Source organism: Sturnus vulgaris, chromosome 6 (genome assembly GCF_052056855.1).
Source record: "Sturnus vulgaris isolate bStuVul1 chromosome 6, bStuVul1.hap1, whole genome shotgun sequence".
Lineage (NCBI taxonomy): Eukaryota > Metazoa > Chordata > Aves > Passeriformes > Sturnidae > Sturnus > Sturnus vulgaris.
In genome coordinates this window covers 13,766,513-13,785,785 of record NC_142248.1, presented here as the reverse complement: position 1 = coordinate 13,785,785, position 19,273 = coordinate 13,766,513, and the positions used below count along the sequence as shown (strand labels likewise).

General features: G+C 38.6%; 1 protein-coding gene across 2 annotated transcripts in view; it reads right to left on the bottom strand.

Moving 5' to 3' along the window:
- The window catches only part of MAP3K9 (mitogen-activated protein kinase kinase kinase 9), a 56,080-nt gene that overhangs the window by 33,677 nt on the left and 3,130 nt on the right, over positions 1-19,273 (bottom strand). Inside the window, exons 2-3 of one of the 2 annotated variants that reach the window (XM_088167058.1) lie at positions 18,170-18,231; positions 16,678-17,091 (exon numbers count right to left, since the gene is read on the bottom strand). In XM_088167058.1, coding sequence (XP_088023184.1) covers positions 16,678-17,091; positions 18,170-18,215 — 460 coding nt within the window. In that variant the 5' untranslated portion in view covers positions 18,216-18,231. The remainder of the gene's footprint in view (positions 1-16,677; positions 17,092-18,169; positions 18,232-19,273) is intronic. The other variant, XM_014869377.2, reaches the window with a different exon arrangement.

Sequence of the window (19,273 nt, the reverse complement as noted above, 5' to 3'; positions counted from 1 at the left end):
AATCTCTTCCTGTGTGCACACATAGAGCCAGCCAAATGGTAGATGAAGGTCTGCTATGTACTACTGCTCCTCTTTTTCCTCTGCAGCACAAGCTAAAAGCTGATCTTAAGTAGCATGGTAGGAACCAACCAGCAGTGTGTAAAGGGGACTGGTGAAGCAAATCAGGTATTACAAGCACATTCAGACAGCTTTCACCACCCAAACGCTGCAGCAAAGAAACTTAATATAGGAAATCACCATGTTCTTTGCATACTGTGCAAGTGCAAAGGAAAGCACGGTGGCTTAAAGTAACACTAAAATGGTCAGCAACCTTCAGTGAAGAGTACCATGCATGCATGTCCTTACAGGAGTAATAATCCATTAGTGCTCATGTATGTTTTCATACAATCCTGAAAGACTTGGAACTTGTCCTCCAGAAAATAAGCATTTGACAATGAGACATTAATTACAGCTCAAAGAAATTCTGTCCAGCAAGACAGCTCTTCAACATCTCCAGCATAGAATGAATATGATCAAATATGCCTTTGTATTCTTCACAACACCTTCTTTAGATCAGGCAGTCATCCAGATACATATGATTTAGCTGTGCAATTTCAACCACTGTGAGTGTACTAAGAACTTTATTACCACATGGACTTTCAAGAGTCATTACTGACCCTTGATTTAACCCTACTGTTTTATCCCTTGAAAGCCAGGCAGAGTGCAAGTCCTGAAAGGCAACAGTCAGTCAAGGCACATTAGAGAGTTGAGATATAAAGGTAGAAATTAAATACTGGGATTCCTCTTATCTAGGTTATGATGAGATGGTCCTTTTTCTCTGAAATGAACATGTTTACTGAGCTTCCTCCATATTCTTCAAGAAATCTTTGGTGCCGTACAAGAAGCATTAAGATATTTTCCTATCAGACTCTTGTGAAAAATTTCCTAATTTGTCATAGTTATATTATCAGTACTTTTTGATAGAGGCTTCCATCTATGTGATGCTTTGGCTTCTGCTTCGGCCAAAACAAGTTGCAGTAACAAAGAGGAAAGGCAATAAGGCATGGCATGCCAGTTTCAATCCAGACAAAGAGTGACAGGGTGTTAACTCTGTCAATGCTGGTACCATTTAAAGATGTACCCAGGATCCTCTTATGCTTGTCTGTGATTTGAGCTAGCAGCTTTTCTAGCAGAGTTGAAAGCAATGGAAACCAACTTCCTAAGGTCAGGTGAAGCCAATTTACCTTCCCCAGTATTAGCACCATTCAGTATGTACATTAATAGCTAGCAGGCTTTCCATAGATTCCAATGTCAGTCTTACTGAAAGTCATTAAGCCTGTGGAAGCCCCCAGATCTTAGCGATTCTCAGTTTCATGAGTCACAGCTGTCTACCAGTGGCTTCAAGTAGAATGAGGGTTTCTTTTCTAGAGCCAGGGCCAACTTAGATGCTTTTGTTGCTTAAACAAAGATTTGTACTGAAAACAAACATCACAGGAACAGATCCACCTAAATACGACTGACACAATGTTATCTGACACTGAGTCAGCTGTTCCTCCTGTTCCACCAAATTCTAAATTATTATGCTTTACTAGAAAGACAAAAAACATTTGCCTTAGTATTCACAGCAATATAAAAACCAACTTGGTTAAGATTTCTAAAATGCCATCATTCCTTCAGCCTTCATGTAGTTCCTACTGCTGGATCTCAGTTCTGTCTCATCATGACAAGTCACTATGGAGACAGATGCCTTTCAGAGGAGAAATCATTGCAGTGAAAATACTGGCACCTGCAGCTTCAAAGTTTTGTGATTAAGGACATTGTGTACGGTCTCAAAACCACTGGTTAGTTCTAAGTGGCAAAACAGAAGACAAAATGAATTCTGAAGGAATACAAACTGAAGTTACAAAAATTAACAGTTTAATTAACAGCTCGCCAAGTTACAACTCCGCCATAAATTAGTAGATAAAACTACAGAAGGGTTGCCCTTGAGGCAAGTAATAAACATTTCTATAGAGATTAAATTCTGTCTTGCATGCTTGTGACAGATGAACACCTGCCACAGCCTCCCATGTTCAAAAGCTGAATGTCTTCTCCTTCCTGTTTTCCCCCCTCTATTGCTGTGGATCATTACAACGAAAGCTGGCTTACAGGAAACCAACTCCAGCTTCTCAGAAAGCAGCCTTCCCAGGCTCCAAACAGTCAGAGAAAAGACAAAGCCTCTACAGAAGGGGATTCCAAGCATATGTCCGAATTACCCTCCACAGGAGCCTGTCATGACTAGAGGCACATCTGTGCTAAGTGCTTACTCAAGCCACATAAATCTCTGTGGTCTGGTATAGGCAAGCTATTTCAATTACAGAAGTTGCCCAAAACACAAGATGTTAGAGAGACATCTGGTGAAAACCAATTTACTTATCATTCCAAGATTACCTCAGTGGTCTAAACATCTTTAAAATTAAGTTGTCAGAAACATATTGTTCTATTAGCATGCCAGTTAATGTAATCCAAACTGGCACTACTCTAAAATAAGTCTTAAGTAAAACTGTCCCTTTTCCCACAAAGGCAGCTGAAGGTCATCTCTCATTGCATCTTGCACCACTCACCTTAATAATAATTTAATCAGTTGAAAAAAATCAATGATGAACATCACTGACAAACACCCAAAGCTTTAATGCAAGTAAGACGTCATTTCCAGATTATTATACAGCTCTCTTTTCACTACATATGTATCTACAGATATACCACAACAAGATAAAAGATAAGGATACAAAGATGTATAACCTTTGAGGGGCATAAAGCTGCATATCCTTTGATCTACTTGTACCTATGTTTTAAAAAACCCTAAGAGATTGGGTAAACCACATCTACTATTTATCACTTCTACTTCTTAGCAACTGCATTAGGAGCTTTAAAACTGCTGAGCAAATTTTGTTTTGGGACTATTTTGAACTTTGCTATAGTGTTGCAATGCAAATAACTGCATTGTTGATACACTCTTCATTCTGTTTAACCCAGCTTATTTGTATTACCTCTTTCCAATTACGCTAGAAACTCTAAGTCTGAATTTCTTTCCTTCTGCTGCAATATATACATTTCTACCCCTTTCCTTTAATTTTCTTCTTAAACCCATCTACTCTCCTTCTAAACATGCTCCTCTATCCTACACAAACAGAAAAACCATCTGGAGTAAATCTTCCAATCCGATGACTAAAACAAATATAATGAATCTTTATTTAGGTTTCAAGGTGGTGACTACAAAACCTCAGTCATATAGCTCCTATTTTTAATCCAATGCTGTATTACCTCCAATAGGCACAAAGAAAGTTAATTTAAAGAGGTAGATTGCTTTCACCAAAGGAAATTTTTCACAAGGGAAATTAAGAAAAAAATTTGGCAACAAAATTAACGGCTGCTGTTTTAATTCTCTGTTCTGCTCACATTACACCAGCAGAATGAGGAAACACATTATATCCTCCTTTCACAAACAGATACTCCCCCTGGAAGACAGTAACTGTCAGATTTTTGCTTGTTTCTTTTGGAATGGTTGTTTTAATTTGCAGATACACTTTTGAACAGTTTGGACAGCATTCTTGGCATCCAATGGGCCAAAGCAATGGGGAAAAGCAAGTAAGGAAAAATAAACACTAATATATTCTGATCCAGTTGCTAGCAACATCAAAGAACTGGTACAAAATTCCTCCTCAACCGTCAACATTAAGTGTTGGTCATAATTGCCTTTTTCAGGTTTCTGAGCCTAAAGAAAGGATTAGGTTAATCTGCATAGTTTAGTGCTGAACAGAATACTCCTTTGCTTTACTTGTGTTACAAGCTGACTCATCACTTCATAAGTAGAACAACATTCAGAAAGGAACTACTACAGTATGATCTTCCACAGCAAAAATATCCCACTTTTATCTATCAAAGAAGAAAGGAGCTGCTGTCTACTGCACAATATAGTATGAACAGCCAGGCATACCAAAAGTTGGCTTCAGCTTTTTCTACTTTTCTGCTGTTGTACTCCCAGTTTACTTGGCACATAGCACAACAAGAAAATAAAGAAGTTTCTGATTTAACAGGCAAAAGCTGGTAACAATAGCAACGAAATCACGATGACCCTGCAATACCACCACAGGAGTTAACCACCAAACTGTCCATCACCCCAGTACTTCATGACAACAGCTATATCAACAACTTCATGTTCCATTTCCCAGTCCAGAGAATGTGTGTGTGTATTAAGAAATGTGGAAAAATTTGTCAAAAAAAAAAAAAAAAAAAAAAAAAAAAAAAAAAAAATCTAAGACAGTCTCTTGCATAGTCCAGCTCACAGTTCACATCGAGTCAATTATCTGTGCGTTATGCTACTCAGTAAACCTGGCACACAAGAATAGAAAGCTATTAGCTAATGAATGTCAGGCCTGATGGAAATGGTCACAATAATTAGGTGAAGGAGAAATACAAAAAGAAATAAGAGCAGGACTGAGTGCAATGAAAACTGAAAGCATACAGAAAGATATAAGGGAGAAGGTTTGAAGACAAGGAAACCTACTGTGGGGGAAAAGAGCTGGATTTGTCATCTGTGGTACACCAGGATATAATTCTGACTTGATGGATGATTGCTGGCTGCATACTTAACTTCCATATAACTTCTCCCCAGTGGAGACAATGCAGTCAGATTTTAGTGTCAGAGTACTATTCTTTTATTGAAATACAACAGTTCTAGGCAGACTATGAAAAAAATTACTACCTAGTGATAAAGCAACTTTAACTCACATATTTTACGGTTATATTTTTAAGCTTTATCAATTTTTCATAGAGACATGTACCATTTAATAGTGTTTCTAGCATGCTAGGGTAGATACTGGTGCTTTGAGACAGGTTGGGAGAACAAAGTATCAGAAGCTCTTTAGCCACAAATGTAAGAAAAATTGACTACAAAAGGTACTTCAAGCAAGCCTGAGCTTAAAGGGAGCTCCTGCACCTGGAGACGAAGTGGATGGTGGATGTCCCAGGTGAGGCCCTGACTGCCAGCTACCAAAGAGATACAGCACCTGGATGATGTAACTCTGAGAAGGCCTGAAACCCTCAAAGGTGCTGGAAGTGGGGTTTCTGCAGATCATTCCAGAGCAACTGAAGCACCAATGGACACAACAGCCTAGTACCAGATTTGTTTTCCCATAGACCTTTGCTCATCTGCTACTGTACAATCACGGTTTTTCAAAATCACTAAGGCCACCTAGAAATTACAAAGAAGGGAACTAATGCTTACCCTGTCATAGCTGGAATGTGAAAGACCACTGGCTGAAGTACCATTGTGAGGGGGAATATTGGACACATTTTATTTCTTTCTCCATCCTGAAAACAGGAAAGCCAACTGTGGCTTTACTGACCAAAATGCAAAATACCAAAATGCAAACTACCAAAGTAGTCAGATGGTGAATAAGCATCAGCCCATCTACTTCCCCCATTGAGACAATTCAGGTACTGTAAAGAGACAGATCAGACACTGAGGCCACCAAATCCCAGGCACAGGAACTTTAATGAAAGAACAAAATGAAACCTTTATGAAAACCAACACTCTTTCACTCCAAGATCCTTAAATGCAAAACATGAGCAGGGTTTCAGTTCTAAATAATGCAGGTCATTTCCATGGCATGATTTAAGAGCAATCCAGGCCCATATGGGAAGGTGCTACCATTAAAACCTCCCTCTGCCACCAAAACAGCAGAAGTCTCAAGTGCAAGAGTTGAAAACAGAAAATATTTCCATTTCCAAAAAAATCCAAATTTATCCAAAAATTGCTTAACACAAATTTCCCAAGAAAGCTAAAGGCTTACTGAAGTCGAAGGTTTGCCAGAGCAGATAAAAGACTGAGAAATATCACAGGATCCAGACTCTGCCACCCACTCACAGCAGAGTATGTCCAAGACTGAGCCAATCTGTTACAGGAAATTTTGCTTTGAACAAAGAATCTTTTCTCTCTTTCACTTTTCACGTATGTTTTCTAAGGGATGTTTTTCAGACCACAGAATACTTATGCAAGTGAGGAGAGCTCTGAAGGAGCTTTATTTTAATTTCAATTTTTCTCTGACACACACACAGACGCTGGAATTTCACAACTGGGACAGACAATTTCAGCCTACAGAATATTTTTCACTCATCTCCCCACAATATAGGTATAATTTGCACTTTGCACAAATCCCTTTCACTGTCTTCTAGATCTATTTCCAGACCAAATTCTTTCAACTACTGCAAGGCTGTGAAATTCATGCAAATGTGGATTAATACTTTTAAATTAAGACTGACAATTACTACTTTTTCTACTTGCTTTTATATGAAAAAGAATATAAAGTTCCACTGTACTCTGAATAAATGCAATTCAGTGTGAAATCCTCAGGGTTTTTATACAAAAGGTACTATAGTAACACAAGTATTAAACATTCTCCTCTAGCTTTTGAACAGTCCTTATTTCAAGGAGACAATTATTCATAAATGAAACAAAAGTATTCTTGCATAGAAGATGGTTTCACTGAACTTAGTCTGATTGTTCCAATTGTATTCTCCCCTCCTATAAATAAGCAAAACTTCCCAAGACACATGTCAGCTCAGATGCTGGAGGTGGTAAATACTAGATGTTAGATAAAAAGATAGCCTTAATATACTGCTTCATGCTGCTGCATTGTCTCAGAGAGTCAGGGGATAGCTATCAAGTCTGCAGTTTGCCTAACAAGTCAAAAAAGCAGCACTATTGCAAAGGGAACAAGGGACTGACGTTGCCAGGCAATCCTTTTTTTAATTATTAAGTCCTATTGGCAAGTACACTGGCATTCTGTCTTGAGGACAGAACGAAGCATTTGAGAAAGGATTTCAAAAATTCGCTCCAAAATGAGACCTCATATTGTAACAGCCTGCCAAAATCTAATTTGCAATTTTAGCTCTACCTTCCACAATCAGCCAGCACAGCTTTGCTTCACAAGTATCCAGATAATGAGCAATCTGCTCTTGATCCTGCATTCAAAGTACTTAAAGTGATTAACAGATCTGCACATGGAATAAGTCCGGGCTTTCCACATGTAGCCTTTACCTACCTTCTGTTGGGCACTGTGCCATTCATTTCATGCAGTAGGACTGCATCTTTATTCTAACATCTGTTTGATGTGCAGAAGGATAAGTGTTGCATAAGATCCTGGAGAGGACAGAATCTAGGACCCACTCAAAATTTCATATCTTAGAAGCAAAGCCAAAAATCACAAATATTGCCTCTAGTAATAAGCAAATATTTTCTCTCTTTTATTATTAACCATTCAGCAACAGTACATTTTAAAAATATGTATGTACACCTTGGAACCAATACCTTCTTAATTACTGGGTACGAGTCAGGGTTCAGTAAATCCATAAAGCTGCACAACTGTCCTCTTCTATCAACCTAGAGGAGGTGATGGATGTGACAGCACAGCAGTTCTTGGATTTTAAGCCATGCAGTGCAGTAACTCTAAAGAGCTAATGCATAATGGGGGAGGGGAGAGGAAAGGCCTCCAAAGCCCCGATATATTTAGAATCGATCCTTTCACCTAGCCAGGCTGTAAAAAGTCTTAACGCTTTAGTGATCCGTACAAAACACTTGGAATGCTCCTGGAGAATGCTCAGGTGAGTTTCTGGGAAAAATAAAGCTATTCTCAGACTAAATCCTACCATACTGCTGACATTGGAACAACCTCTAGCTCAGGCATGGATTACTGTACTCTTCATAATTAGTTAAACGCTCCAAGGAAAAAATATAATTACATCTGTACTCAACACAGGGCATTGCCAAACCGTATCAGTTTGAAAGCCTGCAACAAATCAAGAACTGTATTAGGCAACAACAAGAAAAGAAAAAGGAAGAGTAAAATCACATGAATGACATTCATCATTCATCACTCAAGAGACTGTCTGAAAAGAAATTTAATAATAATGCTGGTTCAGTGGGAGCTGTTTCCAGGCAAACATAAACATGAAATTGGATGGAAAAAGGTAGCCCAAATTGTTTTGTTTTGGTTAATTAAGACATCTTTGTGAAACAGTCAATAACCCCAACACCAACTCATTCATAGAATAAGCTGTTACTCCAAAATCTAGAAGGTAAGAAAGACATAAGAACTTCTCAGGCAGCAGCACGATCCACACCAGAAGCTGGGGTGTTATATTGGGTTTTTAAAATCAGATTTAATTTAAAGCATTTTTAAAAGGGGGAGGGTTTATTTCCATTCATCAGAACAAACGTTAAAAGGCTCTTAGATGTACAATCAGCAACAAGCCACATCTAACAACAGTAAAATTCAAGAAAATTCTTGAATACTGCAGTTTGACCTTAAGGTGAGCAGAAAAGTTGCCAGCTGCTGAGAAAGAGGGCATTCCTGTGCTGTTGTACATGAAAGTCCACACAAGATTACTCATTCAATAGAGCTATCAAAAAGCTGTTCACTTTTTGATGTGCTACATTTCTGATAGAATTTTTCTGACCCAGCTTACCCTGTGATTAAAGATTCTAGCTACACAATAATCTGATGAAGTATTAGGAATACTCCCTGGTTACCAGATGGCCATAATCATATCAAAACCACATATTATGTGACTGATTACATCAAATAAGAAAAAGCTAATCAATAAACCCAGGGCAATACTGACAACACTTCAACAAGCAGAATTAGGAATATTGAGTTCTATTAATCAAAGTTATGGGATTTTCCTTATTCTCAGGATCCTTGAACAATGCAAAGTCAAAAAGAACTAAAGTCTATTCTCGAACATCTTTCCATAGGCTCATACTCAAAAGGAGAAACAACAGGAAATGCAATGTTTTTGTGGTAGGTGGACCACATGGCCTGGTTCACACACATCCCACCACCCTTACACGTGCCATCCTTACAGCAATTATTCATACTAGCATTTCTTTATAGTAAACCAGGAACCTCCCAGGAATGCCCAATTTAAGCACAAATTGTTGCAATAAACAAAATCTTAGTGGTAAAAGTATTTACCTGTTACTAGTAAATGGAGCTGCAGACACACTGACTATCATTTGCTATTCATCTCAACAATTAGTCTATACATAGGCAAGGAGGAAGCCATGCTTGCATTTTAGATGTTTCCAGCTGTAATATGAACAGGAGAGTCTTAGTATTTCTCAATGGCCAAAGCAAAATCCAGGAGTCTGTTTCACAACACATCAGAGATGGATGTACAGAAAACTGGGAGCTTGGCTTGTAGCTGTAAAAATTATCCCATACTAAGACATACAGCATTCAAAGCACATAGAGAATTTCAGAGACTATTTGGAATCTATATGTGCACAAGGCAATACCTTCTCTTTTGGGAGGGTATTTTTTTAATAAAAAATGTTTTTATAATAAATGTGTGAGCAATAAAACAAAGCCTCTGGAAAGCAGAGTGGAAGGGCTGTGTGTGGCAGTAATACAAACAGTTCATTGGAAGGCTGTGTGTCCTCTGGCTACTTCCTTCCCAAGAGGACCCTAAGTGATGCTGCACCACACTGCCATTACCACCACAATGACGATTCTACAGGCCAGGACACAATGATTCACTGTTCTGTTGGCAAGAGCTCTTCTTTCTGAACTTAAGAAACAGTGATGAAACCAAACAACATAATTCTGAATTTTTATGCATTAGAATAGTTAATTTTCTCAGTGCATGAGGTTCTGTTACTATTTCTTTTTCATATCTGCAAAAAACTTGGGTCTCAGGATGACTTTCCATTAGCCATTGGACAATTAACAAGCAATTAGCAGACACGCCAGTCAACTTTGGCAACCTTTTGGCAATCAAAGTCACACCAACATAACAAACTATCCTAGATTTAGAAATCAAACACGTACCAAAAAGCAGCTACCTAAAATCATGTGGTATACCCCATATTCTTTCAAATGGCTTAAGATTTCCCTTGTCCTGTCATAAGGAAATATACACAGTCTTCAAAATGGGATATTACTTAAAATTTAAAAATCGTCTTGGATGATGAATCATCACTTCAAAGAGCAAGACTATGTTTAATGTCTGATGCTTCAAGAGTGAGTTTGTTTCAGATATGTTGAAATTCTGAATGGAATTGTTTGATAAGAAAAGCAAAAGTGAAGCTGCTGACAGAAGTCAGTCAAAATTCAAATTAAGTTTAATGATGTGGAAGAAACAACCCTCTCCAAAAAAAGTGGAGATCAAAGAACTATTCTAGCTTCCCAGAAATACCACAAGGCTGTTCTCACCCTTAACTGGCTCCTTAGAAATTTCAGAACACAGATCTTTCCCAGCTCTGTCACAGATGGTCAGACTGTGAATTCAGGGGATGCCTACGAACCCTGCTGCATGGCAGTGCTTAGGTCTGTTCTGTGCTTCCATATGCATCATTTGAATAAAGTGCTTAACACCACAACTCGAGGTTATTTTTTCTTAGGAGCAGGGAGAACTCTGCAAAAAATGTACACAATGGCTCAATTATATGAAAAGGATATTAGCAAGGGTTTCAAATGTAATAGACACAACTTTATTCATTAAAAACAAGAGGTATTCTTTCCATACTTGTCTGTGAAGGCAACAGATTCCATCTGTGAATTTGCCTTTCTACTACTTAGTGTGCTCAGGAGGACACCAATATGCTCTTGTGGACTTCAAGCTTATTTCATAAAGATTTCATATTTTTTACTTGCACCTAACAGTGAAGATATCAATCTATATTCAACTAAAACAAATGATTTGCAGAATATGTATTTCATTCTGGAATTCTCAGAAAGCTATTAAGACATAAAATATGCAACATGAAAGCATCTGTAGGACCTCTCTGAGAGGAAAATAGCTGCATTAATTTTAAAAAGGTAATGAAAAAACCCAATAAAGTACCGAAGTACAACTTATAAACTGTTACCCTACTTCAGTGATTTCCTGGTATTTTAATATCTTAAAAGTTAGCAACACATAACTTACATCTTCTGCACTAATAATACATAATTTTTTCCATTCTTTTCAATTAAGATGCATAGTATTAACAGCATCAATTTCCTCATTATATTACCACATGCAAAAAATTATGGCTATTTAGAATTTCTATTAACTAAATACAAGTGGCCAGGATATCAGCACAAATGATTAAAATCTGGGAAGAAAGAGAAATATAAGCAGAATAACCAGAACTAGGAATTATGCACCATCAGCAATATCTTATAGCTTGTTGACAGAATCAGGTAATTGCATAAGGGCAGAACCTGAAGTCATTTTTCATCAGCCTTAGGAGTATATCCAGGTTGTTTGAAAGCCCTGATTTCTACTGTACACAATTTTTAAACTTAGAAAAAAAGGAAAAAAAAGGAGTTTTACTGATTTTTGCTCCCTGAAAATTCACCTCAAGCTGCTGTCTTTCACACCACCCGACCCCCACACATAACTTCACCTTTTTACCATTTTCCTCTTACAAGTCAAGGGACTACCCAACTAAAGCCAGATCAATTATTTGCCCAGTGAAAAGCATTCTGATATCACTGAAATAGCTTCACTATATTTTACATGAAGCATTACTCAGTCATTTAATGGCACTGACAAAGGAAATCCATTCTGATACAAGGTACAACACTGGAGAGTTAGTCAGCAAATTACCAGAAGCAGCAATAATAACCGTGCAGAATTCCAAACTGCTCTGCCAACGTACGTTCAGCAGACTCTGGCAGAGTCCTGTACACCTCTGCCACACAGAGGAGGAGCTTTACAAGTACTTTTCCTGCTCTGAAAAGGCCAACAGGAGAGTGTCAGCTGTGACTGGATTAAAACAAGAAAACAAGGAATATTATAAGTCCTAGGAACAACTCTCCATAAACCATGTGGAAAGTCAGCTCTACTGGCATCTTTATGAACAGATAAAGGCTTAACTACGTTAAATAAGCAAAGCTATAGCAGAGTTTGGAATTCCTTTAGAAAGGCAGAGCTTTGAATCTCGGGACATCACAAGGTAACATTGGTGGTCCAAAAAGTAGGAGAGGTAAAGACTTCAAATAACTTGAAAGGAAGAACTACTGACTTGGCTGAATCTGAATTGTTGGGGTTTATTTTGACTTCTGTCCTTTCCTCTTTCTTTGACCTTGGTGATGTCACTTTGCTGCTAATCTTTGCTAACTGGCATGAACACCCTCAGCAAAATCTTTCAATGTAGTGCAAACAACAAACATGTTTTGCTGAGACAGTAAAAAGAAAATCAAATATACTCTTACTAGCTGTCCACAGTATTAGTTAATTGGCTTTATTCCTATAGCAATGCTGGCACATCTAACATTGACAGACAAACAGGACCAACTTCATTATTTGCAATACTTCGCTAAAATAAACAGGACCGTTCCTTTTTGATCCTAAGCATAATATGCCAGGTACTTTTCTCTGGCCAGAAATAAGACTTGAATCAGAGATGAGAGATAAAAGCAAGGGAAACTCTGAAGAGCTATTCTAAATACAGTGATATTGACTTCAGTGGGCATTTCTAGTTGCTTTTTTTTCTATAGCTCAGCATTTAGATGATTTAGGTGCTTTCACATTGGGAAAGGCCTACTAAGAATTCTATAATATATGCTCAGTGACTCGCTGACCAAGAAAGTTTGGAAATATCACCACATGAAGAGAAGCAGCAGCAGCCACTGAGGATTCTGTCAGATTAAGAAGATTAATTTTCATACGGAATAACTTGAATCCCTTAAATCAAATACCCGAAATAAAAAGAGAAATACTTATCTCCTCACACAGCAGTACTAAATAGTTTCCTAAATTATCTTTTTTCTCTCATGTAGTTATATGACTGACATACGAGTTGGTAATGCCATTGGAACATTATCTACCAGACTTACTGCCAGCTGAACTCAAACTCAACAAAATAATTTCAGGGTCTCTGAAACTAAATCATAGGTGTACAATTCATTCTGTAAAGACCCTTCTGTACTCACTTCCTGACTGCGTCCCCAAAGCAATAAAACAGGCAGCTTCAGAACTTCCAAGATTTATAATAAATCTTCCTCAAACAAACATGGTACTAAATGTACAGAGCACTTTTCCTACACTCTAAATGTATTAGCATTAAATGTAAAGTTATGAAAATGTAAAGAAGAAAAGAATTAAGAAAACCTATAGAACAGAAAACATTTCCCTCTTTTAACCAAAAAGGATGAATAACAGACAATTGATTTGGAGTGTTTTTTGATGAGGAGTATCTCAAGAAAGAGACACCTCCTGGAATCTTCAAATAATCATCTGAAGTTCAGTTCAGATGAAGTTATCTCCCAAAGTATTCGAAACCCTATGTTACTTATTACACTACCAGAAATGTTGACAATTATTCTGAGCATGTTTTGGTACATACTATCTGGGTCCACCAAGGGCAATAGTTTAAATCAAAAAGGATATTTTTTCCAAATCCTTATATAATGGAGTAATTTCCAGACTTGTATTAGGGTGCCCACTTGATATGTTCAAAATGTAATGTACCTGCTTAAAAGAGTCATCAACAAATACTGTCCTTATGAATTCTGTGTCTGCCTAAATATAAGCAGACATCTGACAACAAAGCATTCTCTGATTTTCTTCTCTTCTAGCAGAAAAATTGATTTTAAATAAGGCAACTCTGCTCTTCCCCACTGCCTGATCTTGTTCCCTAACTCCCAAACTAACTCATCCTGCAGCTTCAGATGCACAGTGTACATCCCAGCTGGTGCTTGAAGGCAAGATGAGATGTACAAGAATCACAATCCATTACTCAACACAGGCAGTACCAATCAGTAGATCAATACAGCTGATGCTCCCATGACAGCTCTACAGCACTTGCAGATGTTTAGTACATGTAAGAAATGCATCTGCAAGAATCCTTTCCAAATTCTTGCAAGCAGAAGCTCTTTCCTCACCACAGACACATCACTCACTGCCTGTCACCTGGTGGGTGGCAACCTGCACAAAGAAAATGCTACAAGTAATTCTACAGGCACAAAGCTAAGGAGACAACCTGCTCTTAATTCCCCACACTAATAGAGAAAACTAAGTTCATCAGAAAAACAGGCAAAATGCAAGCTATGTATTAATCAGGATGCAATAATACACTTAAGTCCACTAACCTTGATAAAACTAGTAAAAAGCTTTCCATGAGAAACAGAGAAGAGGAATTTCTAAGATGCTTATTCTATATAAGAGAAAAGGGATTTCAGCAGTGCAGGGACAGAGTAATCAAGAAAGACATGACTTAGGCAGCTCAAAGTTGTTTATCCTACAATCCCTTATCCCCACAAAAAGCTCCACCGTTGTCATAATCTAATAGTTACGAGCTTGCTCTGTAGATACACTCAGAAAAAAACATGTATTTCAAATGTTTAAAATAGCATACATATTTTTAAATTTCTCTTCAACCACAGCACAGAATGAAGAACTCCATTTTGTTTAATAAACAGCTGTTGCAATATGTCAAGCCCATACCTGAGGTTACTAATTTATCTTATTTCCAAAGAGAAAAACAAACCAGCAATTTTTCCTTTAAATATCTTAAGTCCTTTCCTCCAGTACCAGCTCCTGCATTTGTTTAGCTTCCCAAATGTAATACTGCTTGCTCCAGCCTTATCTGGGATAGAATTTTCCTACACCCATCATTTCTCTACTAGATCCAATGCTCTCCTGGTCACAGCCTTCATGTAAATTCTCTTTCCCCTTCAAACACAGAACGTCTCTGAATCCTTTCAGAGGCATTTCCACTCATTCTTCTTCTTTCTTTATTATTGCTTCCTCCCAAAGGAGGGAAATTATAGTAATACATGTAGCAACTTCTCACCAACCATTTACAGTGGAGCACGGTTACACTGTGCTGAATCATAGTGACAAGAGACATTTTTTCTTGCTGCTAACAGTCCAGGTGTTTTCTAGCATCCATATCTGTTTGGGTGGTAACACTGTGCACTGGGTGCAACTCTGGTTGGGTTGGTTCTCGATGCTTTTCCCTTTTACAACTAGAAGCCTCTGGTCTGAATAAAACAGTGAAGTGCTAGAAGCTAACCAACCATTTTTTTAATCTTAGAAATAACTTGCATTCTAAGCCTCAAAAATGTTCAACTAGCACTTAGTAAGGAAATCTTAATGGCTTGTTAGCAAAATAAGCAAGTAAATAGTTTCTTAGGTAAAGAGGAAAGGCTCAACACTGAAAGGCAATTATCTCTTATTTCACAGATGCAATCATTCATTAACTAAGCAAATCATTCCTTAATTTTACAGCATTTATCAACATGCCTATATTTGCCATCTGTAAGGAAAGGGTTTGGATATCAGGACATTTTTATCAACATTAAGATTGCCTTACTCTAACAAAATGGGAAACTTAGTTTCTACAGTATTGCTCTTATAGTAACAAACTTGAAGGCTCTTAGAGTTCCTATTTGCAAACTCACTAGCAAGAACTAAAAATATGTTTTTTAGTCTTTAACAACCAACTAAGTAAATTCATGGCCACAAGATTTGAGGTCAAAAAAACATAGGAAGATACTGCAAGGTCTGGAAATGTACAGCATTGCAATGGTTAATGCTAGTGCTAGTGAATCTATTTAAGATATTAAAATTTCCATCCATCATATTTCTTTGCTAATGTCCCTGCCCTCAAGGCAAAAGGGAGCATATGCCTGCATCCAAGCCACCCAGTTCACAGAGCTTCTTATTAACTCAAGCCATAAATGACAAAATGACAAGGAGTTCATACTAACACACCTATATAAACCACCACAGCCAACATGCAGGTCCGTGTTTGCTTTTGCCATCTAGACAGACAAGCAGAGAAAAAGGCTAAACAGCAGCATACAGGCATCAGGAAAGGAGCTTTCATGATCTTTAAACCACTGCAGCACTTTGCTCCCACAATCATAAATAATGTCCTATGTGTGCATTTGACTTTGAGAAGTTAAAGTTTGGGAAAAGAGACACACTACAAGAAAAACACCCAAGCAATGCACAGTAATGCTGTGAGTATTACAGAGCAGCTGAAATCACTGTGATTTCCACAGTCCTAACTACCAAAGTTCAGTCCACCTTGCTCTCTAATGGGTGATCTGTATCATGTAAAGCATCACAAATATTAGCTGAAGTCCCGGGTGTACAAGGACATTTTATTCACACGAGTTAATGTTTCTGCCAACACTAGCTCTATGATGGATAAAGAGAAGATCCAATTCAGCTGGGATGGGTTAAATCTCCCATTATGAAAACAGGCTTGCATCTCATCTATACAGCAAAATCTAGCAAGTATAATGAAAGCTTAGGAGCATTCACCTTTACAAAGACGCATTTATTCTTCCAGAAAGGGGAAGAATAATATACATTTTAAGTTCAATAAGGCTTTTTAACCTACAGTAGTCTGCTGAAATGCCAGTAACACCTAGACACTATATGAATATGAACTACTAGCGAAGCATGCTTCATTCACACTTGCTTTTGCATCCAATCATTTAAGTTGCTTCTACAGATTGAAAGCTTTTACATGTTTCCTGTGATCTGTAACACCATACTGTATAAAAATAAACCCTTCTGGGATTGAATTAGAGGATACAGTGGTTCACAAGAAAGGATCATTATTAATATTACTCCTCTCTTTTCTTTGTATGATTTTTTTTCCCCAAAACCATATCCCAGCACCCTGGCTGTGCACTACGTATCACTTACTGTTGCTGGACTTGAGGTCACGGTGAATTATGGGAACAATTGCTTCCTCGTGCAGGTAGTTCATTCCTCTGGCAATCTGCACTGCCCAGTTCACCAGTATGTCAGGAGGTATCCTTTTACCAGACAACACCCTATTGAGCGATCCTCCTCGGGCAAACTCCATGATCAGGCAAAGATTAGGTTCCTTCAAACACACGCCCCTGAGGGCAATGATGTTGGGATGTTTCAACATTGCAAAGAGCTTGGCCTCTTGGCGGACATTCTCAATGGTCTGGCTGATGTCCTCATCAGGGTCATAGCGAGCTGCCTTGACAGCAACCTCATCTCCTATCCATACAGCTCGATACACTTTTCCAAAGCCCCCTATGCCAATGATTTCTTCCAGAACAAGCTCTGAGAAGTCGATCTCTAGGACTAGGGAAAGAGGGAAAAAAAAAAAGATGTAAGCATTTAGTAACTATGCAGCCTGTACATCACCTGAGGGTCCATGCTGGCCAACCTCACCCTTGCCCTTGAAGGAAGGGCAAATTTTCACTCCAAAACAATACAAAGGAAAGCAGGAAGCCTTTCTGACAACCTTTTGGTGCTGAATGGTATGGTAAAACAGACCTTACAGTGTCATAAAACTGGTATGAAGTACTCACTGTAAACAGTAAAACAACAAAACAGCCTCCTCTTAGCATAGTTAAACCCTTATAATACTGATGCCTCTGCCCCTACCCCCCTTAAACTCTCAGTGACAGTACAAGTTTCTGAAAATGAAAAACACACCAACTAATCTTCACTGTGTTCACAACAGTGCTTAACGTAAAATAGCTAAAACTCAACACAAAATGCATCTGCTTCTCTATTTGTCCCTTATTTGAATGTCTCTTACTGAACTGCCACAACAATATTTTAGTCCTCCCCAAATCACACTTATTCTTCCACACCTCTCCAGGCTTTGCAGACTTTTTTCCCCACAAGAGATCTGTTAACCAGTTCTGACGTTACTGACAACAGTGTGACAAACAGATGGATCAAACCACATACTGAGTGTACAGAGCAAGCAATAAGAAAAACATTTCTTGATAAGTGCACACTGCATTTTTGTTACAAAGACTTCCTATTCCCATACACTGACACCTATACTTTACAGGCTGACAGTGTCGTGGCTAATTGGCGTCATATAGGAAAAAAATCTACAGATGCAGCTGTCTCAGTTCAGTACACAAATTGCACCTGGAGCAAAAGCAATGAGAAAATGCATCCTGTACAACTGTACACTAAACACAGTTTATATGGGTGGCCAAAAGAACCCATCCAACACTGACTAATGTAGAATGAAAATTTCACATACTGACCAATGAAAACACAGTTGACACAACACTGACACAGCTTAATTTACAGCAGTGGCAGGCTACCACTGAAGCTACTCTGTCTGACATTTGCATGGTTACCAATAACAGTCAATGAAATTTTAAGCAGATGCAAGATTTAAACCAAAACTCACCAAATATTTTAATAGTTTCCTGCATTTGAAATGCCAAATCTGACATGATTTCCCTGCTTTGCCTAGTAGAAAGAAAATCAAGATTGTAAGGGAGCAGGTTAGATCCCACTGGAATAAACCAGTCTCTTTATTCCAATCAAATGCCTTTCTGATGTATAAGCCTAGATTTTGTCACAAAACTGTATGGTGCTAATACAAACTCTTCTGTCCACAGCTGCAGGCTTCTATTTTGTCTGAGCTCTACCTTTCCTGAACATGACTTTTAGAAGTTGGCTTACTTTTGTAAGTTAGTCAAACCTAGGAGTTACTTTAATAAGGATGCCTTTTCCTGCTTTTCCTAGTGTTCCATGAACAAAAGATTAATGGGAAACAAGATAGAAGACTGACCAAGAAAGTCTGCCAAAAGGAGAAAAGGTCTCTTCCAGTCCAGAACACAGAGAGAATTTATTTTTCTGCTACTGTGAATACATATTTTGGGTAACGCTCTGAGCTTCAAGGACTTGCACAACAAAGAAGATTTCAATCCTACAGTAGCAACCTTGGTGTTCAAACACTTGAGACAGAGATTACTAGAAAGCATGAAAGGAATAGATTCTGACCAGAAACACTGAAATTTTAGAACAAGCCTGTAATGACAATAACTCCAGATGTTACTGGAGTTGAGACTACCCCATCACTGAGAATACATGAAGAGTCACTCTTGTATTTCTCACTAAGAAAAGACCTAAAGAAATCAGATGTTGAGTTCTATCTCTTCAGTCAGTAGAATTTCAGCACTGCTAGAATCCTCAATTAACCTGCTCCTAGGGACAAGGCCAGTTAAAAGATTGAAAATGAACAAACACGCACCCCACACCACCAGGGTGACTGCCTGCCCTGCCGACCTCGGGCAGACGGCGTTCAGGTGCCGTTCACAGCGGCTGCTCTGCTCGGCCATGTCACGGATTAAGCGGACATCACCGGGGCGCCGAGCGAGCCGCCCGCCGGCCCGCAGGTGCTGAAGGGACAGCTCCGGCGGCAGCGGGGACGGGACGGGGACGGGACAGCCCGGCGGGCAGCGCCCCGGCCTTCCCCCTCCACACCCCCTCCTCCCATCCGCCCCGA